General features: G+C 32.8%; 2 protein-coding genes across 2 annotated transcripts in view; both read left to right on the top strand.

The window, feature by feature from the left end:
• Positions 1-19,543, top strand: part of LOC118499947 (protein eyes shut homolog) — a 145,330-nt gene extending 125,787 nt beyond the window's left edge. Inside the window, exon 5 of the mRNA XM_036022597.1 lies at positions 19,494-19,543. Coding sequence (XP_035878490.1) covers positions 19,494-19,543 — 50 coding nt within the window. The remainder of the gene's footprint in view (positions 1-19,493) is intronic.
• Positions 8,410-26,147, top strand: part of LOC118499946 (protein eyes shut homolog) — a 224,345-nt gene continuing 206,607 nt past the window's right edge. The window contains exons 1-2 of the mRNA XM_036022596.1: positions 8,410-8,497; positions 24,583-24,728. Of these exons, the coding sequence (XP_035878489.1) occupies positions 24,635-24,728 (94 nt within the window). The 5' untranslated portion in view covers positions 8,410-8,497; positions 24,583-24,634. The remainder of the gene's footprint in view (positions 8,498-24,582; positions 24,729-26,147) is intronic.

The raw sequence follows: 26,147 nt of genomic DNA, 5'->3' as shown, positions 1-26,147 counted from the left end.
TACTGGGCTAGTAAAAAAGTTCAGGAGTTTTCCCTCTTCTTGCATTTTTTAGAATAGTTTGAGAAAGAGAGGTGTTAGTTCTCCTTTGAATGTTTGCTAAAATTTACCTGTGAAGCCACATGGTCCTAGACTTTTTTGTGTGTCAGTAGCTTTTGCTTACTGCTTTAATTTCACTAGTTGTTATCAGTCTATAGTAAACCCTATACGCTCCACCAAAAAATACTTGACAAATAAGTGAATTAGCAGAGTAGCAGGATACAAAGTGAATATTCAGAAATTGATAGCATTTTGTACATCAACAATGAACTATCAGAAACAGAAACTACAAAAACAACCCCATTTACTACAGGAACAACAATTAAAAAATAAAGTACCTAGGAATAAATTTAACCAAGGAAGTAAAAGATCTTATACTCAGAAAACTATGGAACAGTGAAGAAAGAAATTGAGGAAGATACAAATAAATGAAAGCAATTCCCTGTTTATGGACTGGAAGAATTAACATGATCTAAATGTCCATACTAGCCAAGCAATCTATAGGTTCAGTACAATTTCTATTAAAATACCAATGGCATATTTCACAGATCTAGAACAAATACTTCAAAAATTTATATGAAACCAAAAAAGATCCCAAATAACCACAGCAATCTTGAGAAAGAAGATGAATAAAGTTGGACGGATCATAATACTTAATATTAAACTACACTACAAGGCCAATGTAATCAAAACAGCTTGATACTGGCATAAGAACAGACACATAGATCAATGGAACAGAGTAAAAAGCCCAGAAATAAACTCATGTCTCTGTGGCCAGTTAATATTTGACAAAGGGAGCATGTTTACACAATGTAGCAAAAATAGTCTCTTCAACACATGGTGTTGGGAGAACTGGACTGGTACTTGCCAAAAAATGACTGGACCACCAACTTACACTATACAGCACAATAAACTTTAAAATGGATAAAAGACTTATATATAAGTCATGACACTATAAGAGGCCTAGAGGAAAACATAGACAGTAAAATTGCAGATATCCCAAACAATATTTTTGCCAATATATCTCCTAGGGCAAGGGAAAATAAAAGGAAATATGAACAAATGGGACTGCATTAAATAGGATGCTGCATGGCTAAAGAACAATATACTGTAAAGATACTAACTGTATGGGAGAACGTATTTCCAATGTTATATCGGACAAGGGTTCAATCTTCAAAATATATTAAAAACTCATATGATCCAATGCCAGGAAGGCAAACAATACAATTAAAAAATAGGCCAAAGGATCTGAATAGACACTTTTCCAAGGAGATCATACAGATGACCTATAGGACATATGAAAAGATGCTCAACATCACTAGCCATCAGAGAGGTGCAGATTAAAACCCAATGAGATGTCACCTCACACCTGTCAGAATGGTCATCATTAATAAGTCAACAGACAGCACCGGCTAGAAAGGATGTGGAGAAAAGGGAACCCTAGTGCACTGTTGGTTGGAATGCAGATTGGTACAGTCACTATGGAAAACAGTAAGAAATTCACTCAAAAAATTAAAATGAAACTTCCCTTTGACCCAGTTATTCCATGCTGGGAATATACCCTAAGAATTTTGAAACTCCAATTCAAAAATCTTATGCACCCCTATGTTCATAGCAGCACTATTTACAATAGTCAAATGTTGGAAATAGCCCTAAGTGCTCATCAGTAGATGAAAGGATTAAAAAATGGTGCTTTGTTTACACAATGGAATACTGTGTAACACAAAGAAAGAAGAAGGAATTCCTACCCTTTTGACAACATAGATTGGCCTGGAGACCATTATGCTAAGTGAAATGAACCAGCTGTGCAAGACAAATACCATATGGTCTTATTTATAAAGAAATTTAATGAACAAAAAACAAGCTAATGAGAAAAATAGAACCAGAGTCATGGAAACATGGAACAGACTGATAGCTGTAAGAGGGGAGGATGGTAGGAGGGGTATGATGAAAAGAAGGGGAAGGGATTAGTCAAAGAACATGTATGAATGACCCATGGGCATGGGCAACAGTGTGGGAATGCACTATGCAAGCTGGGGTGGGAGCCGGATGGAGGGAGGCAAAAGGTAAAAAGTTAGGAAAACTGTGAATAAAAAGGATAAAAAATAAGCAGTTTTCTTATTATAAAAGAAGTAATGTCTACTGCATACAGTGAAGGAAAAGAGCTAGTTAAGTAGGAGATGCTGAGTAAACTGAATTAAACCTCAAACTAGTAACAGTGATATATAAAATGACCTGAGTGTTTATAGAGGTAAAGATGACTTTAGATGAAACACACATGGACCTGTGTAGATGGATATACTGAATACAGTAGATTATCTATTTATCATGTCTGTGAATATAGTGAGAAATCTACAATCATTTTATTCTTAAATATATTTTTTTTTCATCCACTATTATTCTATTTGATGGGATGACTAGCTGCATTTCTAATTTGGCTGTTATTTGACTTAATGTAATCATTAAAACAAGATGCTGGGGCTTTTTTAATGAATTAGAACTATTTCTTCTTTAGACCTTTTTTATTGTTGTTCAGGTACAGTTGTCCCCATCCCCCCCTCACCCCAGGCATTCCCACTTCCCACCCATGACTCTACCCCCTTTGGTTTTGTCCCTGTGTCCTTTATAGTGTTCCTGAAACCCTTCCCCATTTTTCCCTCATTATCACTTCCCTCCTCCCCTCTGATTACTGTCAGTTTGTTCTTAATTTCAATGTCTCTGGTTATATTTTGCTTGCTTGTTTTGTTGATTAAGTTACACTTGTAGGTGAGATCATATGGTATTTGTCTTTCACTGCCTGACTTATTTCACTTACCATAATGCTCTCCAGTTCCATCCATGCTGTGTCAAAGGATAGGAGCTCCTTCTTTCTTTCTGTTGTGTTGTATTCCATTGTGTAAATGTACCATAGTTTTTTGATCCATTCATTTACTGATAGACACTTTAGGTTTCTTCCAGCACTTGGCTATTGTAAATTGTGCTGCTATGAACATTGGGGTCCATAAATTCTTTTCAAATTGATATTTCAGGATTCTTAGTGTATAATCCCAGCAGTGGAATAGCAGGTCAAAAGGCAGTTCCATTTTCAGTTTTCTGAGGAATTTCCATACTGTTTTCCACAGTGGCTGCCCCAGTCTGCATTCCTTTTTCTCCACATCTTCTCCAGCACTTGTTGTTTGTTGATTTGTTTATGATGGCTATTCTCACAATGTGAAGTGATATCTCATTGTGGTTTGAATTTGCATCTCTCTGATGGCTAGTGATGCTGAGTATCTTTTTTATATGTCTCTGGGCCCCTCTGTAAGTCCTCCTTGGAGAAGTGTCTGTCAAGTCCTTTGCACATTTTTAATTAGGTTGTTTGTCTTCTTGGAGTAGAGTTGTGTGAGTTCTTTATATATTCTGAAGATCAAACCCTTGTCCAAGGTTTCATTGGCGAATATGTTTTCCCATATGGTTGGTTCTGTTTTCATTTTAATGCTATTTTCTATAGCATACAGAAGCTTTTTATTTGATGAAATCCAATTTGCTTTTTCTTTCCTTTATTCTAAATATATGTATTTTCTAATATTGTCTTTAGGAAGGATTCTACTTAAAATAATGCCCCAGTTTATAAGCAAGAGCATCAGCCTATTAAATACTTTTAATTTAACTTAAAGAAATTAGTTTTCAACCCTGGCTAGTGTAGCTCAGTGGATTGAGCATGGGTTGCGAACCAAAGTGTCGCAGGTTCGATTCCCAGTCAGAGTACATGCCTGGGTTGCGGGCCATGACCCCCAGCAACCACATATTGATGTTTCTCTCTCTCTCTTTCTCCCTCCCTTCCCTCTCTAAGAAATGAATAAATAAAATCTTTAAAAAAGATTAGTTTTCTAATGTAGGCACTTCATCCATATGTCTCTAAGGTGAAAGTATCAAAAGTTTCTATGAATGACACTTTACAAAGTATTAAATTATGGGAAAGTCTTATGTAAGATGCAGTGAAAGGAAGAATCAGATCATTGAGTGTATCATTGATGGCATTCTAAACTTGATGGGTTTGTACCACCAGAGGAGGCAAGCAGTTGCATTTAAATGTACCTATTAGTCTAGTATATACACTATTATTATGGTAATGCAACATCAACCATGGTGTATAATTCCAAGCACCAAGTAAATGTCACTGGACAAAATAGTTTGTCTAAATTAAAAAGTGTTCCTTTTGAAAGTTAAAGACAGGTGCTTATGTAGTAGCACATGTCTACTAAGTTCAAATAGCTTTGGAAATTTATAATAGGAAAATTATTCAAAGAAAATGTATACTGTTCTCAATTACCTTTTAAAACATGTCAAATATTTATTGCTAAAATCTAAGAAAATATCAGCTTTAATTTTTAAAGTTGACCTTAAATCAGTGTTTAAAAAATCTTAATAAGACTTATGAAAATATAGTTATACTTTCAGAGCTTTCAAAGTTAAATCTTCAACAATTTTGTACGATTGGCTAATTTTAAAGGAAATATTAATATTTGTATTATGTTGTTTTAAGATAAAAAGAAAACAACATTTATAAAATTTTCTGACTTGTGAAGAGAAAAATCTTTTTTGTTTCATAGTTTTAAAATACAGTGATATTAATCTTTAAATAAGAAGAAATACCAAATATGCTTTAGTACTTTTTTAAATAATTCACTTTTAATAATTTATTTTTTTATTTAAAACATGTATGGTTTTTGACACTGCTTTGTTTGGATACTTGAAAGGTATACTCTAGGTTTTCTTTATATATTTTCATTTCTAATTACTTCAAGTGATATAACTTCTAATTGATAGTTTCAAGTTATAACCCTGAATGATATAATGTTACTAAAATGGTTTTATGAAAACTTATATTTGGCATACTTTGTTCTGTGCAATATCATCTAGAGAATCAAGTACGAATAAACTATGCTTGTTGGAAATTAGAGAATATTAATAAATTGTTTTTTTCTCCAAAATTTTAGCAGTAGTACTGCTCTGGCTGGTGTGGCTCAGTGGATTGAGCACTGGCCTGCAAATCAAAGGGTCACTGGTTCTATTCCCAGTCAGGGCACTTGCCTGGGTTGTGAACCAGGTCTCCAGTAAGGGGTGTGCAAGAGGCAACCATACATTAAATTTCTCTCCCTCTCTTTTCCCTCCTTTTCTTCTCTCTAAAAATAATTAAATAAAATATATTTTTAAAAAATTAGCAGTAGGTTTAGTCACTACTTTTATGGTATGTTTTGGGGGAATGGAGAAGTGTAATATCATTTGTTAACCAGTCATGTGCATTTGCTATGACAATACCCAGGCAAGATACTGAGACAATGATTAAAAAACATCGGTCTGAGAAAAACTCATTATTTGTGTGTAAAGGGCTCTATTTCAGTTAATAGACATAGCTGAGTTAGTTCTGGATGGAGATAAGAAACAGAAGAACAACACAGAATTAATCCACTGTACTTTTAGTTTTGACAGACTTTTAGCTGTCATGCTTGTACCTTTTACACTAATAAACATCAACTGCTCACACCAAGGACTATGGAAAATTGGGACTAAGTACACATTTCCCTTCTTTTAAATCTCTTAAATATAAGCTTTCTCAGCAAAGTTTTGTCTTATTCTAAATGCAATCCATATCTACTTTATTTTTTTTCTCCAAATGTCTACTGCATGTCAGTAATCTAATTTCTGCAGTCCATGACATATGCTGCTAGTGGTAACAAAGCTCCATCTCAGAAATGTCAAACTAAATGAATAAGGTAAAATCACAGAAACTAAGTTTATCCTGTGAGCTGTCTGAGTTCCCAGGTCCTGACTGTTCTTCTGATTCATCAGTCTGGATGAACTCAGGGAGTCACACTGGCATTTCTTTAGCCAGTGCCCCTGAGCTGCAGTGTGTCAGAAGAATATTTCTAGGAAACATATTACTGTCAATTTCCCCAGCCTCCTAGACAAAGCTAGTCATACTAGAAGTATAAGTGGTGGGAATACACGGACTCTCTAAAACTTAACTTGTAAAAATTTTAATTTGAAGCAAATATGTAAAGAAAAAAGCTTATTATGTTATTTATAACTATATTATGACAGTTGCAGTTTATATAATAGCAATAGTGACTGAGGAATGGGAATGTATGCTGAATAATAACTTGCTCACCTAAAATTAGGAGAACTGTAATTAAATTAGAAATAACTCATTTTATTTTTATTTTTAATGCTGAGGGTACATCTCTGTGTATGATTTAAAATTATTAGCATCCAACTTCATGTTTCTGGTAATTGTGTAAGAAAAAATAGGACAAATAATAATGATGTTTATTCTGAACACTATCTGGTCTGTCTGTCACATGGGCTCTCCAGGTTTCTTATGACTAGTATTTCATGGTGCGTTGTTATTTTACATTCTACTTCTAATCTATACTTGTCTCTAAGTGAATTTTGAGTTTCGTTTAAATATCCATGTGGTTGGTTCTGTTATTTAGTCTATTTCTGCCTTAATGAAGCATTTTTAAAATCATATTTAATATATTATAATTATGATACATATGAGTTTATTTTTAAATTTAACCTAATTCATAATTTATTTACCAGATTTACCAATGGTAAGGATTTCATTGAAAGCATTTTTCAGTATAGTAATATTAGTAGTAGTAAACAATATTAATATTAAAACATAGAATATAGCATGATTAATTTTCAGATGTTATTTTCTCCTGTCATGAAGTAGATAAATATAAGGCAAACATAGTGAAAATTTTTCAGATAGGGCCATGGGGAACCCCCCCCAAATAAGCAAAGGACCTTCTTGCCACCCAAAAAGATAGGGGAAAAAGAGATGCTGTTATCGTGCCCATTTTACAGATAGAAAAACTGAGGAAAGGGAAGTACTGCAATTTGCTTAATGTCACACATCTGGTTAATGACAGATACAGGATTTGAGTTCAGACAGCCTGCACTCAGAACTTAGACTCTTAAATTCTACATATACTGTAAGCCATGTTGCATATGTGCTTTGATTTTTCTTGTTCTTATCTTCTGTTGTTCAACTAATTTTTTAGATTTACATAATATTTTCTGGTAAAGAAGTTGCCAGATTTCACAAGATGTAATACCAACTTTCCAAACCTCAATCAGAGGGGTGTTTGGCTCTTGACCTGGGGATATCATAGAGAATGACAATGACTTGTCTCACGGAGTGATGTGAAAAGATAAGTTAGACTAGTAAAGCATTGTCTCACAATAATCTGAGTGGGAAAAGAGGGAAAGGATTTTCCCCTGAGCAGTAGATGCTGAAGCCAAAAGGTCATGAGAGATAGCCTGAGGAAAGTGAGTTATGTCATCCTCATGCCAATATTATATATGTTTTGAAACTTGGAACATCACAGTCATTTGCAGGGGAGGAAAGACTATATGAGAAAGTACTAAGGGAATAATTCATGGGTAGTTGAAACACCCTCTCTTTTCAATGCTTCTGAATTCCAATTGCAGTCTTTTTGTATGCCAGTAATAAATCTAGTTTCTTAAAGTGACAAAAATCTGAGTAGATACTGACATATATAATGTCACTACAATTATTTGTTTCTTCATTATATCACTAAAAATTAAGGGAAAGGAAAATCTTGTTTCTTATATTTTAATTAGTATAGAAAAATGTTAACAAGACAAAATGAATCTTAAGTATGTAATTTTTTTATACCTAGTTAATATATAACCATGGGAATAATTGTTTAAATGTTAATCATATTCATTAAAATGTTTAATGTATTTTAAAAGTAAAAATTATGGTGATTTTTTTCTGACACAAATGTTTTGTGATAATTACAGCTATGTAATTTTTTAATGTTCTTCATTATTTTAAAATATAACTGGCATGTGTTTAAATGGATGACTAATTATGTAGCTGTGAATCAAAATAATTTGTTTTCTTTGAGTCACTTAGATATGAAAAACAATTAAATAGTTTTCTTCATCTTCTAATTGTCTTGAATAAATTTGATCATTGAAGCTCAGTTTTCTTTATTGGTAAGCACATTAATTCATTAGCTTTTCAGATTATTGCAATTCTTTTTGTTCAAACACTTAAATACCTTAAAAAACAGTGACATTAATAATAACTCTACTTTCCCAAGAGAGTCACTAAAGTATTTCTTCCTTGACTCTTTTATTTAAACTCATTCATTAGAAACTAGTATAGATTTATTTATACATTCCATAAAACAGAGTTGTATGAAAAACCAGAGATGAGGTGTTTTCTCTCTTTATTTCTTAACTTTCATTATGAGCAAATTCTCCAGACTCTATTTCACTGATTGTGATTTACACCCTGAAATGACAATTGCTCATCCACGCCTTTCCCACCTCTGTTTGCAGGAGTTAAAAGGAAACACTACAAAATTAACGTGAACGAGCGCTTCTCCCTCTCCTATCAGAACTATGGTGACTGTGAAGGTGGGGCCAACAATTGCAGGTAGGGAAAACAAATCAAAACAAAAATTTAGATACATACTTATGCATCTAGATGTATCTAAATGTATGTACATTTATAATTTCATTAGACAAATTGAATGTTTTTTTTAAGATTTATTTACTTATTTTTAGAGAGGGTGGGGGGAGAGAGAGAGAGAGAGAGAGAGAAACATGAATGTGTGGTGCTGGTTGCTGGGGGCCTTGGCTTGCAATCCTGGCATGTGCCCTGACTGGGAATCAAACCTGCGATACTTTGGTTTGCAGCCCGCGCTCAATCCACTGAGCTACACCAGCCAGGGCAAATTGAATGTTTTTTATTGTTAACAATTTGCCATGCTACAATTATTTGGAGCTTTGACTTTAGACATTTATATCAATGAAATTATTAAATTTCTTGTTTAAAAGGTATGTTTGCAGACATGGGTTTTCTGGGCTTCTGTGTGAAATTGAAACTGAGCATTTCACTAACCCATGCAAAAATAAAGGAACCTATGTGGACCTGACACACAGGTTAGAGGCAGTATTTTCCTGAATCAATTATTTTATATCTGTAATGTAATACATTTTTAAAGGATTTTATTTATTTATTTTTAGAGAGAGGAGAAGGAAGGGAGAAAGAAAGGGGGAGAAACAGTAATATGTGGTTGTCTATCATGTGCCCCGTACTGGGGTCTGATCTGCAACCCAGGCAGATGCCCTAACTGGGAATTGAACCTGTGACCCTTTGATTAGCAGGCCTGCACTCAGTCCACTAAGCTACACCAGCCAGGGCATTAATAAATATTTTAATAAAAAGGTGAACATATATGCACCTATTATTCAACTTATAAGCAGAATATTACCATTGTCCTTGTGCTTGTTCCCAAATACTCTTCCACTCTCCTATCCGATTGTATTGAATATCCTCCTTTTATGCTTACCACCTTTACCCTCAATATACAGTATTAATTCCATATATGCCCAAACAAAATGCTCTTTAGTTTTCATATCAATATAACTGAACTAATAATGTGTATAGTATTTTGAAAGAATTTATTTTGTTGAACATGATATTGCAGCATTATCTAATAATGCAGATTTCTCCTTTATTTATTTTTAACTGTTATAGAACAACCCATTTAAATATATGCCAACATTTACTCATTATTCTCCTGTCCATGGATTTGGGGGTTATCTACCTCTCCTTTCTTAGAAATAATAATACTATTCAAGCTTTCAAATATTTGTCCAAATACATAAGTACTGGTGATACTCTAGGCTTTATACCTTAAAGTAGATTAGTTGAGCCACTATGTGGATATTTTTCATATACTATATCATGTTTTTTAATTTAATTTTACTTTTTTTTAAAATGGAATGTTCACACTCAAAGTATTTCTATTTGCATTGTCAGATTATTTCTCTTGAGCTTATCACCTATGTGTAAAATTATATACCCTTGTGGTTTTTCACTGTATGCTCATGATAACCTATAGGTTGATTATTTTTTCATATATTATAAGATATTTATTTTTCCTATCTAGAAATGCCTTTTTATGTCACCTGTCCCTTAATGTTTTCCTCTTGTTGATTTGTAAGAATCTTTTTTATGTTCTAATTATTAATTTTTGTTAGTTTTTATGTGCTGAAAATATCTTCTACTAGTTGTAGCTTATCATTTCACCTTCTTTATGATGAGTTTTGAGTGCTAAAACTTAATTTTAATATAATTGAACCAATTTATATGTTTACTTTTTTATCTTGTTTTAAAAAGGCTTACCTTAGAATATTTACATCTGTATTAATCAGAGATATTGGTCAGTAGTTTTCTTTTATTGGGTTATCATTGCCAACTTTTGGTATCAGGGTTATTTTGGCTTCATAAAATGTGTTAGGATGTATATTGCCTCTTTGATTTTTTAAAAGAGTTTGAGAAGGACGGGTATCAAATTTTCTTTGGTAGAATTCACTGGTGAAGCCATTTGGTCCTGAAGTTTTAATTTTTGGGAGGTTTTTGATAGTTGTTTGAATTTTCTCACTATTGATTGGTTCATTTAGATTTTTTAGTTCATGGTTCAGTCTAGGAAGGTTATATATTTCTAGGAACTTATACATTTCCTCTAAGTTATTGAATTTGGTGGCGTAGAGTTTTTCATAGTATTCTAGTATGATCCCTTGTATTTTTGTAGTAACTTACCTTTCATCTTTTATTTTGTTTGAGTATTTTCTCTTTTTTTTAGTTAGTCTAGCCAGGGGGTTGACAGTGTTATTATGTTTGCAAAGATCCAGCTTTTTGTTGTATTAATTTTTTATATAGTCCTTTTGTTCTCTATTTTGTTCAATACTGCTCTAATTGTTTTCTTTCTTCTGCTGACTTTGGGCTGCTTTTTTTTCCTTTTTCTAATTCTTTAAGATATAATGTGTAGGTTGTTTATTAAGATTTTTCTTGTTTGTTGAGATAGGCCTGTAATGATATAAACTTCCCTCATATTACTGCTTGTGCTGTATCCCAAAATTTTTATGTCATATCATCATTCTCATTTGTCTCTATATTATCTCTTGATCTCACCTTTTACTTCTCCTTTGACATGGTACATATACATACAATGGAATACTACTGAGCCATAAGAAAAAAAGAAAACCTGCCATTTGCAACAACATGGATGGATGTTGAGAGTATGCTAAGCAAAATAAATCAAAGCAAAAAAGAATCATATGATTTCACATATATGTGGGATATAAAACTGGAAGCAACAAATGAATAGACAAAAAAAAACCAAACAAACAAGAACTCATACAGACAGATAACAATATGATGGTTACCAGAGAGAAAAGGAGTGAGAGGGTAGTAAAGGGTAAAGATAGTCAAATATGTGGTAATAAAGGATGATTTGACTTTGAGTGGTGGGCACATATGCATTATACAGACCACGTGTTATAGAAATATACACTTGAAACCTATATAATCTTAATACCCAATGTCACCCCAATAAATACTATAATACCTCAGTACTTCTTGGCTTCAGAACTCCTCAAGCCCTGTACTTGTCAAATTTTCACTAGAAAAAATTTCAGCACTTGGTGCTTGCTCAGGACTTGTAGCACTTGCTAGAGCTTCTACAAGCCATGACACCACTCCACAAGAGAAAATTCTTCATCACTCAGTTGCTTGCTCAGTACTCTCCAGTTTCAGCACTCATGACAAGTTCTGGAATGAATTATCTTTTCTCCTAAGGTAAACACTTTTTTATTATAGAGTGGTACCTTGGTACTCATTGTTGTTTCTTCTATTTTCTTTTAAAATATTTGTAATCCTGCCATTCATATTTAAATCTTAATCTATCTGGAATATCCCATGTGTGGTATTAGGGAAGAATATGAGTTCATTTTTTTCACATAAATAACCAATTGTGCCTGCTACATGCATTGAGTAAATCAGTCTGATCTGCAATGCTTTCTTTATTTCAGATTAAGTTCCATATATGTTTATTTCTCACCTTCTATTCTGTTTCTTAGTCCAATTAGCCATCTACGTGCCAGTACCATATATCTTAATTACTTACCTTTGAAATATCTCAATACTGGTAGGGTAAGACATCATATATTTTGAATCTTCTTTAGGAAGCTTTATTTTATTTTACCTTTATTTCTGTTATAATCAACTATGTTCTGCATAAATCTATACATTCATCAAACAAAGACCAAGTAAAATTTTAATTGGAATTCCTTTGTATTTGTAGAGCAATTTGAGAAGAATTGATATTTCTTTATATTGGCAGTTTGGCTTTTAAAATATCTTCTAAAAATAAGGGAGAGCTGGAAAACATTATGCTAAGTGAAACAAGCCAGGCAGTGAAGGACAAACACCATATGATCTCACCTTTAACAGGAACCCAAACAACAAAACAAAGAAACAAGCAAATATAACCAAAGACACTGAAATAGAGGTCAGGCTGACAGTGACCAAAGGGGAGAAAAGAGGGAATTTCAGAGGACATTGGGAAGGGTTCACGGGAACAAACTTAAAGGACACATGGACAAAAACTAGGGGGAGGGTGGTAATGGGAGGGAAGTGGGGAGGGTTGGGGGGAGCTGGATTGGGAGTAAAAGGGAGAAAACTTTACTGGAACAATGATTAAAATAAAACTTTTTTAAAAAATAAGGGAGAAATGGAAGACATCTGTGATAGTGTCACCATTAAAAAAAAAAAAAAAAAAAAAAAAAACAGCTGGACAATTCACCTGTGCATTCATTGACTAGAATAAAAAAGACTCATTTGCCCTTTCATAGTTGCTCTGCAAGTACTAAGTGCTATGTTTGTGTAAATAGAGGTCCAAAATCTAGAACTGCTGTTAAAATTTGTATCACAACCTGCTTAAATTCCTGGTAATCTTCTATTATTTTTATCCTTTTCTGTGGTGTTTGCACTGTCCAGTCTGGTGAAGTAAAGGGGGTTATGCTTTGAATCACTACTCTGCAACTCTCAAGATTTTTAAGGGGACTCTGATCATTACAGGTCTCACAGGAATGTAGAACTGCTTTCAGTTTAAAATCTGAGTGGGTATCAAGCAGCATTTCAAAATCTTTCATGTGGGTTTCCCCTTGTAGTATCTCTTATTCCAATGTGGAAATCCAGTCTGTTACTAAGTATATTAACTAGACTAAATATTCAGGGACTGTTGAGGAAAGTAAAGTAAAGCAAAACAACACAAAACTTAGATTTGTGACCAACTTACCAACTTAAATAATCTTGCATTCTTACTGGCGGAGCAGTGGTATTTCAAAAATAAGCCTAAGTTCAGACCTATTATCTAATAACTGCTAAAAGGTCTATGCTTCTTTCTTTTATCAGTCAAGTCATACTGGTAAATGGCCTCAGATCTTTCTGAGGAGGCTTCAGTAAGATATATGTAACAGGTGACTACACTTCAAAAGCATTTCCTATCCTTCATTTGAGGAACTGTGTGTCATAGCTTATGTCTGAAATTGTGTAAGAGCCTAGGAATCTCTACAAAGGCAAGTTAAACAATGTTTCTGTCCTGTAGGTCTTTATATTTAATTTTATAAATAGGTAAAGTAACACCACAACAGATTGTCCATAAATTTTTTTTAGTAACCCATCACTGATTATCCACTGACAAGGGTATCTGTGAATCAATCCATCAATCACCAATCTGCCTCTCTGATTTATGTGGTTATTTGCTCATTTTTTTATCTGATAGGTAAGTATATTTAACAAGCTTGATATGTTCTTGGACCCCATTGTTTTAACTCATATCAGAGAACCCAACTTCACTGCAGCATCCTACAGTGTTATCTCCAGCCTGTAAAGAACAATCACCATAGAGTTTATACAGACACTAGTGCTTCCTCATCACTTCTGTACTTATGTTGGTGATATGAGTACACTCCTGTGTGAATGGAGCTTTTTCCTGAGCAATTGGAATTTCTTCCTCTATTTTCTGAGGATAGAAATTAAGAGGTAACTGGACAGTTTCCATATAATTGGTTCACTCAAATAATTCCATAACCATGAGCCTAGGAACTATTCCCTCTAATATTTACTAAGTAAACTCAGGCACCTCTACCTCACTACTCTAAGCTGGAATTAAGTCCTGTCTTTGATTAGGTGTCATAGCTAACACCACACCCAGATGCTCATAGTAGCATATTAAATCTTCTCTCCCCATCCACAACAATAGGTTAGCTCATTTAAGTCTTATGTTTATTCTCCTTTTGTCTACCCAACTTTGTGACAATATAAATTAGTGGGGTTATACTATACAACTCATTTAGTGTATAAGCTACCTGTTCCTAGTTAAGCTTTCCATCTCTCATTAGCAAAGGTGGAATATAATTATTTTTATGGGCTAGAACCAGTGAGAAATGTTCAGGAGTGGCCAGGGAAAACTGGCAAGTTTGTAAGTTAGTTCTCTCAGTGGTATTTAGAGGAAGGTTTGTATGCAGAGCAGTACCGATTACCTAAGACACAGGAGAAATTTTTCCTGTGCTAGGAAGGGAGATTAAAGTGAATACACATATTTAAGAATCATGTCTTTCTCTAGTCTACAGGGGACAAGAACTCTTACAATTACTATACAGACTATACTGGTTTGCTGTTGTTGCTTAGCAAAAGACATGAAAAACTCAGTGCTTAAAAATAAAAATCATTTATTATTATTTTTACATCTGTGGTTTGCTGCAGTTTGACTAATTAATATAGGTTGAGTTCATCTTGGTTTCTCTGGCATGTGGCTGAGGAGTGAGGAGTGTTTACAGGTCTGTTATGTCAGCTGGAATGGCTGTGTTTCAATTGTCTCTCATCCTTACTGGGCCACCATGTTCTTCTCATGGAGTGGCAGATGTTCAAGAGAATAAGCAGAGGTACCTGAACCTTCTTAATCAGTAGGCTCCGTAACAGTGCCCTTCCTCCTTTACTTACAGATAACTGTCCAAAAACAGAATCATGACCTGCCTGAGTGAGTGTGGGGCAAATAATACTCTTCTCAAGATGAAATTCTGGCCAGGAAAAAGTGTGGTAGAGATTTAAAATTAAAAATGCTATCAACAGAAGAGAAGATAGGATTAGTAAGTGGATAATAAGCCAACAGAAAACATACAGACTGAAGTATGGGGTATTAAGTGACCAGTATTTTCAGTATCCCTGCATGGGACGTAAGGGATAACTCTGAGTCAGAGACTGGCACAAAATAAATAGTAGAACCAAAATGACTTTGGAAACCCAAATGAAGACTTTTTGTATGAATTTATTATATGGCTTCTAAAGACTACTTCCCCAAGTTTCATTATGAAATTTCAAAGAGCTATAGGAGGAAACCAACCCAAATGCCCTCTGCTTGAAAAAGAATGCATGTGGTGTATTCATGACTCATGAATACAAGGTCAATTCACTTACAGAGGGCTGAATTGATTATAGGATTTATAGTGACCCTTCAGTCTAGCTAATGGCAGCAAAGGACTTCTCAAACTGAGAAAATCCTAAAAAGCTAATGGAAAATAATCAACTACTAATGGTGATTAACCTGACAGCCCAACATGAAGAGTGCTGAAGAGTTTTTGTGAATATTAGGTTTCAAGCTCAGCTCACATATAGGAAAAACTTCTGCCAATACAATGCACTGACTGAACCACGATTGAAATAGAAACTCTTCCTGAAATGAAACAGATGCTGGAGGTCTCTGGATATGACTTTTGAGCATCTGGTTAGTGTTGCAATGCACAGAGCTGGCACCTTTGATCAGAAGCTCTCCCCAGAGATCATAAAGGTAAGGAAAACATGGAGGTGTCCCATGCTTAGAGGGTGATGGTGCAATAAACAGAAGAAATTTGCAACCCCAAGGCGATCTACCTCTAGGTAAAAAATAAATGGCAGCCACTTTGGAAGATAGTTTGCCAGTTTTGTAGAAGACTTACAATATGATTGAATAATGGCAGTGCTTGGTATTTACTCAAATGAGTGGAAACTTATGTCCATCCATTCAAAAACCTATACACAGAAGTTTATATCAGCTTTATTCATAATTATCGAATGCTTGGAAACAAACCAGATTCCCATCAGTAAGTAAATAAATTGTGGTTCATCCAGATAATGGAATATTAGCACTAAAAAGAAATGAGCTATCAAGTCATTAAAAGAAGTGGAGTGATTTTAAAACCTATTACTAAATGAGAGAAGCCAACCTAAAAAGGCTTACTTTATAACATTATGGAGAAGGCAAAACATCAGAGACAATAAAGAAATTAGTGGTTACTGGCAGTTAGGAGGGGAAGGAGTAATGGCTGGGTAGATCTCAGAGGATATTAGGGCAGTGAAACCATTCTGTGTGCTGTTATAATGGTGGACATGTGTTATACATTTGTCAAAACCCATAGAATGGACAACACCAAGACTAAACTCTAATGTGACCTATGGACTTTGGGTGATGATATGTTGGTGTAGGTTCATCAATTGAAATGCATACACACACACACACATTATATATATACACATATATACACACACTTAGATTTGATTCTAGCCTTTGCCTCTGTCAATGCATATACATATATACAATATAATATAGTATAATAATAGAGTATTTCTATATTGCCTATTTATACAGAAATTGTTTTTTGCAGTCCTATGGAAACCATTAAAGATAGGATATATGCTATGTTACAACATGTAAATAGAAAATAAAAAGGTGTGCATTCATTTTATATTCACCATTCTTATATAATTCTTACTAAGTTGTGTAATTTTTTTCTTTTTTATGGTTAATTTATTATTGTATTTTCTTTCATTACCATTTATTCCCTCATACCCTCTTCCACCTCCACCCACCCTCCCTCCCCCACACAATGACCACACTGTTATCTGTGTCTAGTGAACTTTATTTAAAATTTGTATTGAATGAGTTGGAAGAGAAAGTTCAATGGTCAAGTTATTTGTAAGGACTAGTATTATTCTTTATCATGGTCATTGCCACACTGGGTTATTTTTGATAATTTTCTTCCAGACATGACCAAATGTGCTTACCTAATCAACAATACAAATTATTTAAAATATATATATATACATACTGCTGTGGTGGGGGGTGTTGATAGTGGGAGAAGTTTTGCAAGCATAGGGGGAAGGATTATATGGAAACTGCACTTTCAGCTTACTTTTTCTGTGAACCTTAAACTAATCTAAAAAAATAAATCTGTTTTTAAAATGCCTTCAACACAGAAGCATTTGTGTTTTCAATTTGTACTTGAGTAGCCCCCAACAAACTCCCTCTAGATTGTGTTTGAGACAATAAGCAGTAAGTGATAACTAAATAGATGCTCATGAAAATATGTGCGCTAAGTATTGCTGAAACCAGTTTAAGGTTAAGAAGATATAAGGAAACATAGGCAAAGACTATGATGAACAAGCCATTCAACAAGAAAGAAATTTAAATGGTCAGTAAACAAATAGGAAATCAAAATTAAAGTGAGATATGTGTCTTTCCAAGGACCAGTGGAATTATATCCATTGCTCATGAGATGAAGAATTACTCTGGGGAGAATGTTGTTAAGTTCTTGTGTATATACATGAAAATCTTAAATACGGACACAGAGATATGTATAAGGTTGTACATGTGTTATGTTTACAATAGTGAAAATTTAATAACAATCAAAATGACTGACAAAAACATGACATAATAAGTATAAAATTATATATTTTTCTTATAAGCTGGAGGAATATATACTGCTTAAATGTTTACTGAAATATGATGAATGGAAAAATAAAATATCAGAATAATATATGAAACATTATTTAGAAAAAATATTTTGTAAGACACTGTCAAAGTGTCTTCCATAGCGACTGTATCATTTTGTATTCCCATCAGTAATGAATGACAGTTCCCATTGTTCCTTGTCCTCATGAGCATTAGGTATTGTCAGTGTTTTAGAAATTTGGCTCTTCCAAGAAATGTATAGTAGTAGCTCATTGTTGTTTTAATTTGCATTTCCTTGCTAACTTATGGTGTGGAGCACCTTTTCATATGCTTGTTTAAATCAGTATATTCTCTTTGTTTAGGTGTCTGTCTGTTAATGCCTATTTTTAATTGAGCTGTTTGTTTTCTTGTTGATTTTTAAGAGTCCTTTGTATATTATGCATAATAGGCTTTATTAGAATGTCTTTTGCAAATATTTTCCTTTAGTTTGTGGTTTATCATATCATTTTCTTGACATTTGCTGTCTCAGAACAGATACTTTTAATTTTAATGAAGTCCAGCTTATCCATTATTTCTTTCATGGGTCATGCCCTCAGTGTCATATTTAAAATGATAAACCTAAGATCATTTAGGTGTTCTCTTTTGTTATCTTCAAGGAATTTTATAATTTTTCATTTTGCATTAGGTATGTGATCCATTCTAAGTTAATTTATATAAAGGAGTATGGAGTCTGTGGCTAATTTTTTTTTGACGTAGACGTTTAGAGGTTCCAGCACCATTTTAAAGAGACCATCTTTTCTGAATTGAATTCCCTTTGTCAAAGTTCAATTGACAATATTTGTATGTGTGTATTTCTGGGCTCTCTACTTTTTCCATTGATCTACTTAACTATTGTTTTAATAATAACATCAGGCAATGTCAATCTTCCAACTTTGTTCTTATTAATATTATTTTTCATTCATCATTGGATTCTAGATCTTATTCCTCTAAACATAAACTTTAGAATCATTTTGTCAATATTCACAACGTAACTTGTGGGGATTTTGATTGGGGTTTCATTGAGTCTAGAGATCAAGTTGGGTAGAATTGATATCTTGATAATGTAGAGTCTTTCTATCCATGAACATGGAATATCTCTCTAATTTTTCTTCGATTTTGTACACCAGAGTTTTGTAGTTTCTTCATATGAGTTGTGTGCAGATAGTATTTGATTTCTAACTAATTATTTAACTTGGGGGCTAATAGTAATATTTAATGAAATATTAAAACATTTGAAGAATGCATACTATCCTAAGAGTAATGATCTTTTCTTTGTAAGGACAAATTACAATAATTACTATGGAAATATGAAAAGGGGTTTCAAATATATTCAGTATGCACATTTCTCTTAAAAATTCTTTAGCAACTTAGAAAAATATTAATATGTATGAAATATGGATGATGGGTACATGAGTGATTATTCTATCTCAGAAAATTACTTTGTTTTAATTGCTCTGATAAAAGCCATTTTAAGTGAATTAAAATGTTTCAAAGATAAAAAATCTATAAGCAACTGAAAAATGAATAATCACATTTTTATATACCATTTTGCAATAATGTGTTTCTTGATTAAACAATTTTCTTTGGTTTATTTTATCATATTGATATTCACTTACCCATTAGAAATCTATGAAATAATTTAACAACTCAACACCAATCATATATTAGTATAAATTAAAATATAGACAATAATAAAATATTAAAAACAATAATTATTACATAATAAACTTCATGATTACATCCATTTTTTAAATCCGTTTTATTCACTTTTAGTTTTTGAAGACCAGCAACAATTAACAATTAATCATAAGTGCACCATTTAACCATGAATTCCTTGATGTATGACAGCATCTGAATGACAGCTTCAATTCCTTTTCAAAGCTATTACAAAGCTGGACACTGGAATTGACATTTTATGACACTCAATAACATATATTATCCCAAAGAACTAATACTTTTTTAACCATAGTCATCAGTTTACTTGTGTCACTGACAATAATATCAATCTACTAAAAATTTATACATAAATAGAGAAGTCACCAGAACAATTATAATTATAATAACAGTGGCTGATCTAGTCAAAGAATATAGAAGAAAAATTTTTCAAATCCTTGTCTAATATTATTGTAACCAAACATCAACAAGAATATTGTAACCAATCAGTTTTTGATGTTTATGAGTTTAACATTTCATTATCATTACAAACTTAAAAATTATTAGTTAATTCACATTTAAGTAAAAGATAAAATTCTGTACATTTTTTCTACAAATTGTTTGCTTAGAAACCAGCTATTAATTGCATTGAATTCTATTCTACTGAACACTTTGCCATAACACCATTGTTTCAGATTTTCCCTTGTTTCAATCCACATTCACCTGCAGGTAAAATTATAATAATGATATATAAAGATCATTTTAAAGACAATAATTCTCTGGAGAAAATATTTTGGGTAGAAAAGAATTAACTTTTTTCTTTCTGCATGGGATACACAGAAGGTAGAACACCTTAAAGATATTGAATAAATTGAAATAAAATAAACTAAGCATATCTTAGTTATGTAATATGCTTAGATGAATATTAAATTTATATTTTTTCATATGCAATTTTTAAGACTATAACTTTATTATATATAGTATACTTAAATCTGCCTATATTTGTTAAAAAATGAAATGCAGATAAATTTTGTCATATTTTATAATTGATTAAAAATGAAAATATTTTATCTAAAGCATTTATTTTAATAAAATTTTGATATAAGAAACTTTACCTATGTTGCAAATATTAGACTGTTCATGTTCTGATGAAAAAGTTATTAATTATAAAGAACTTTGGCTCAGAACTGCAGTTATGGAATCGAAGAGAAAGATTTAAATTGCTTTAAATGTACTATAAATTCTATGAAAATTTTAATTGCTAAAACAGACTAAGAAGTTCTAATCATAAGCTTTCATCAGCCACAGTTTATAGTTTTTTTTGTCTCTTGACTGTATATTTTTATTAAGTGATCTATTGAAAGAAATATAAATTAAATCTTAATATTACAAATATATTTTTGAATCACAACTCATTAAAAAAATCTAACTATATCTTAGATGTAATATGGTTTAATCAACATCATGGTTATATGTTAAAATAACTGAGCTTTTTAAAAGCCTAAAAGCAATTTCTCTTCTTTTTACTTCCTTTCTCATGTGAGCTAAGATGACAAGATAAAAGAACAATGTAAAGAACTATGTAAAACAAGGGCTCATTTTGGAGTGTAAACCCTCCGATTGTCTTACATTTTTTCATCTCCTTTCATATAGGCAATGTTACTTTATGTAAATTATAATTACCCTTCATTATCTGTACTTTATTTTAGTATACTGAATTTTCTTCAGAAGTCACCCATTAAAATGCATTTTATTGATTGGAGAAGTGTTTTGAAAACCTGTTAAAAATTTTAGATCACTATCAAATTTTTAAAAATTTAAACAAAATCTTTAATATCTTAACAACCTATTTAGGTAGAGCTCTGCTGAAACTTAAAAAAAGAAAGCCTTGCATTTAAATTAGAAATTTCTATTTTATTAAATATATTAAAATTTTACATTGATAATTACTCCTTTGAAACAGGATATATGTATGCACATACACATAGGTGTTATGTTAGTATCTAAACATTGGTCTCCACTTAAAAAAGCTAGGGATCCTAGTAAAGTATTTTTATATTTAAAATATGCATATTTGTGTTTTAAAATCGTTAAATAGGGTTTCATCAATAGGAAGAAATATTTCAGAAACTTATAATATACAATACAATGATTATGATAAAATTAACTGGATCACCTAAGACTGGAGTAAAAAAATCAAAGTTCACTTTTATTTCTTCTCTTAGCCTAGGTAGATGTGGTTGGCTAAAGGAGCGATGGGACACTCAACAGGCAATAAGAGAAGGAAAAATACACCAAAGCTGAAGAGATTATTTACTTTAGCCAGAGGTCAGGAGGAAGAGAAATTGACTGAGGATACTTTCAGATACTCCTTAATGCAGTTAATATGTTCTAAGGGTTTGAAGGGCCAGGTGCAGAGAGAACAAGTTAGGAATGTGCAACATTGAGATTACCTCAGCTATCCGAGAGAGGGAGTAAGGGAGCGGGAGCAGGGGAGATAGACAGATAGACAGAGAGAAAGAGAGAGACAGAGAGAGAGTTACCGGAAAGAGTGGAGGTACAAGGTCTGTCCAAAAAAAGTCCAGCCATTGTTAATATAATAAGATCAGTTTGCACAACATCGATGTAACTTGACAGCCAAGGAGAATGGACTGGGATGCTCATGTATGAACAATGATGACTTCACTGTGCTAGTCAGTGTGGGCAGTCAACACCATTGAGTGAGCATGTGTACTATGTGTCTATGGCATTCGAAGTGACTGAGCAAGTAGAGAAATAACTCTTGTCAAAGAGTTATTTGAGTTATTAACAAAGAGTTGTGTTAAGCTTGAGCATTCCTCACAAAAACCATTCAGATGATTCAGAGGGCTGTAGTTATGGGCAACTGGATATTGGCAGCTTTATCATAACCATGTGTCCACTCAGGCATCACATCTCCTACAGAATGTTTTGGGGAAAAATCAAATCATCTAGGTGACTTAGCCCCCACTACCAGCCAGGTTTGGTGCCATGTGACTTCTGGCTTTTCCCAAAACTAAAATCACCTTTGAAAGGGAAGGAATTTCAGACCATCAGTGAGATTCATTAGTGAGATTACTGTCCATTTCCTAGCCATGTGTAGAGCTTCTGAGAAATACAATTCTCTTTTATAGTGTGACCTTTCTCATTCAGTTTTAATGCCTTCTGCCCAACTGATACAAAGATTCCACTCTTTCCTTATGATTAACCAGTAAAACATTTTCTGTCACCTTCCCTAGCGGTTAGCTGTGTTTCATAGGACTTCACAACTTTCCCTAATGGAATATATATACTTTAGTGATTTATAGATTATGTCCCTGACTTCTCTATGAGATTTTCAAAAACAAGCCTAAGCCTTATTTACACTTGGATCTGGGTACCAGACTAAAGTCTGGAAGACAATGAATGTGGTGAATGAATAAAAGAGGAGCGTGGGCATGTTAGATTTCTATCAGTTATGTTTTCATTGTAATTATAATTATGTTGAAACTGAAGTTAATTAGGTAGAATTCTTTTGCAAAAGTGGAATTAAAATCTGTCTCAAATGCATAACAAGAAAACTTCTTTTTATTTAGTCTTCTACAAGAGGGAAAAAAACACAATTATGGAGATTTTGTTTTGCTAAGTGCCCTTTTCTCTCAAAATAATTTTATCTGCGGGAATCAGTTTCATATTTTCATTAATATTTTTAAGAATATAAAAAGTTAACTTAGAGAAGTTTAAATTATCTTTTTCTTCTTTTTAATATATTTATTGGTTTTATCGATTATTGGTTGTTGCTTTTACTGATGTTATTTTACATATACATAAACTAAAACTAATCACAATTTTATCTCAGGAGAATTGGTCTTCTATCTTCTGGCAATAGATACAGACTGACTAGGTGTTGAAACAAAGACATAGTCAGTATAATAACCAGAAATAGACTAAAAATAATTTCAGGGAAATTCTGCCACATATAGTTATATATATATATATATATATATATATATATTGTGCTATATATTGCATATAATATATATTGTGTGTATATATATATTGCTACCACAGCTTAGACTATAAATGAAAAAAAAATTCAAAGACCAATTGAGACAAAGTCTGAATCAATAAAAAAGAAATTCACGTAAGAGCAAAGAAGCTCTTCCAAATAAAAGTCCTGGAGGACAAATACAAATGCAACAATTCAGAGTCCTCAGAGGCTGATGAATAAGGTAAATTAGGGATAGCTACACAATGAAAGGGAGTTCAGATGAAGTTTCTGGAAACCATTTTCAATTACAAAGTTTTTGAAGGTCACTCCTTCTATTAAGTGTGTGCTACTTTGAACCTGATATTTAATTATTGAATTACATCCAGTTTCTACAAAATATGCCAATAAACAGGAGGGCTTTAATATCATAAAAACATAATTTAATCTATAGACAGAATAATCTTTACTTTTCAACAAAAATACAGATGAAAATTTTTATTTATATAATAATAAAATTAGTATGGCTACAGAAGTAGGCTCAATAGTATTTATCAAAGTGCCATTAATTATTTACCCAAACACATTCATTTCTTAAAATTTTCACATAAATAATATTTAAGGGAAAAAACCCTTCTAGAAAAGTTGTTGGAAGAATTTATCGAGGTGATGTAACTGACAGTTGACCTTTAGTCTGGGTCCACATGACCTGAGACCTCTTACCCACTCTGCTGTGCGTTCTAACCACTGTTCCTGCACTAGGAGACATTTTAAAGATTAATAACTGACCATGAGAGAGTAAGCTGTTATTGAGACTATAATGCTGTAGATGTGACTGAACCATGTTAGGGCCTCTATATGAACTTTTAAGATTCTGGTGGGCAGGTATGGAGATGGAGATCTGCTTATCTTATGACTCTCCAAGATGTAAACTCCCTTGCTTCTTAAACCTGCACCAACCAATCAGGACTGGTCTGTCTCCTTAATTTGGCTTTTCTTGCCCTCCTTGCATATGGACCAGTTTTGAATTTCATTTGGGAGACTCTTGAGGTTGAGGACCAAAATGAGTAAATTGTATTTTCTTCAAAAACAAAGACATGGAAATATTATCATTTATTTAAATTAAGTCAAATTTGTAAAGTTTAACAGTACATTAGAATTATGTATATAATGAAATGCTCTTTGCTGTTACATGTTATTTCTCATTTTCCTATGTTTCTCTAGATTTTTTTGTGATTGTGAACCTGGGTACCATGAATTTCTTTGTGAATTGGATATGGATGAATGTGAAATCTCACCTTGTCTAGATGGAGAAAATTGTGTCAACAGAACTGGAGTGTACAACTGCCTCTGTGCTCCTGGTTGTACAGGTAAACCTCTATCTTCCCTGCCTACATGAACTCACTGCTGTCTGTAAATAAATGGTAACTTCATGCCACTTTCTAAAATCTCAAATAACCTGTCACAATCAAGTGGGATAGAAAGATCAAAGAAATTCTTGGTCTCATAAAAGAAATGAATAGAACCAAATATGTTTTGTAGTCTATACTTTGCTAAAGAATAAGAAATTGCTTGGCTGGCGTAGCTCAGTGGATTGAGCACGGGCTGCGAACCAAAGTGTTACAGGTTGGATTCCCAGTCGGGGCACATGCCTAGGTTGCAGGCCACAGCCCCCAGCAACCGTATTGATGTTTCTCTCTCTCTCTTTCTCCTTCCCTTCCCTCTCTAAAAATAATAAATAAAATCTTAAAAAAAAGAATAAGAAATATATGGATTATATTTGAAGGTGTTTTACATTTTTATACTTTTTGAAGTTTTTTAAAGTATGCTTATATGGTTATAATACAGGAAATAAACATAGGTGTTTAAGAATAATCTAAGAGAAATAATACTATCATATCAATTACACAAATGTTATTTTAAAAAAGTTAAGTTTACCTCTTTTAAATATGCTTGTATACTAAAAATCATTCAGACAGCCTCTGTAAATTTGAAGTTCTGGCACAAAAATATGATTTGGAGTTCGCTTTCCAAATATCAATTATTCCACAACATGAATTTTACCCAAATATAGAGGCAAAAGTCACCAAGGAACTTGGAAAAGGATAAAAGCATTAGCCCTCTAAACTTCTGCTGAGAAATTGCACTTATGAAATATAAAAATACAAAAAATTTAGTGTTTTGGTACACCAATATTGACTGGTATATCCAGCAAGAATATATTAAAATCCTAAATCTCAAATTTTTGTTTGAATACCACACCACTGAGATCTTTTGGGTTCTTTTCTAAGGGAAATTAGTTAAGTACATTTAATATTAGATTTCTCAGAGGAGTAAAAAACACTAATTAAGTAGAAATGAGATTGGAAAGCAAAGCTGATAAATAACTAAAAAATATTTTTAGTGGATAAGTGATCCGAAGGCAAGAGTAATTTCAGTGACCTGAACAAAGAATATGCAGATTTCTTTCCTATTGAATCCTGATGTCTTCAGAGAAAATTGTCCTGGTAATAATCAGTTCATACTCAAAAATTTCAGCTTAAATTTAAAAACAAAAAAATTAAAAACCATTACCTACAGATTTTCTTACATAAATAAGAAACATTGACTGTTTCCTATAAAATAGTGTTCTTTATATACTTCATATTGCCCATCATCTTTCAAATTATTGAGATTTCTTTTTGGGATTTCAGAAACCCAACTAGTAATGCCATTCACCATGATACTGTTTTGCTATGGCTACTGTTGCTCACCATATTAAAGTAAGAAATGATACACTACACTCAATG

Source organism: Phyllostomus discolor, chromosome 4 (assembly GCF_004126475.2).
Source record: "Phyllostomus discolor isolate MPI-MPIP mPhyDis1 chromosome 4, mPhyDis1.pri.v3, whole genome shotgun sequence".
In the NCBI taxonomy this organism is placed as follows: Eukaryota; Metazoa; Chordata; class Mammalia; order Chiroptera; family Phyllostomidae; genus Phyllostomus; species Phyllostomus discolor.
Note: the sequence above shows the minus strand (reverse complement) of the source record. Positions and strands in the feature narration are given on the sequence as shown.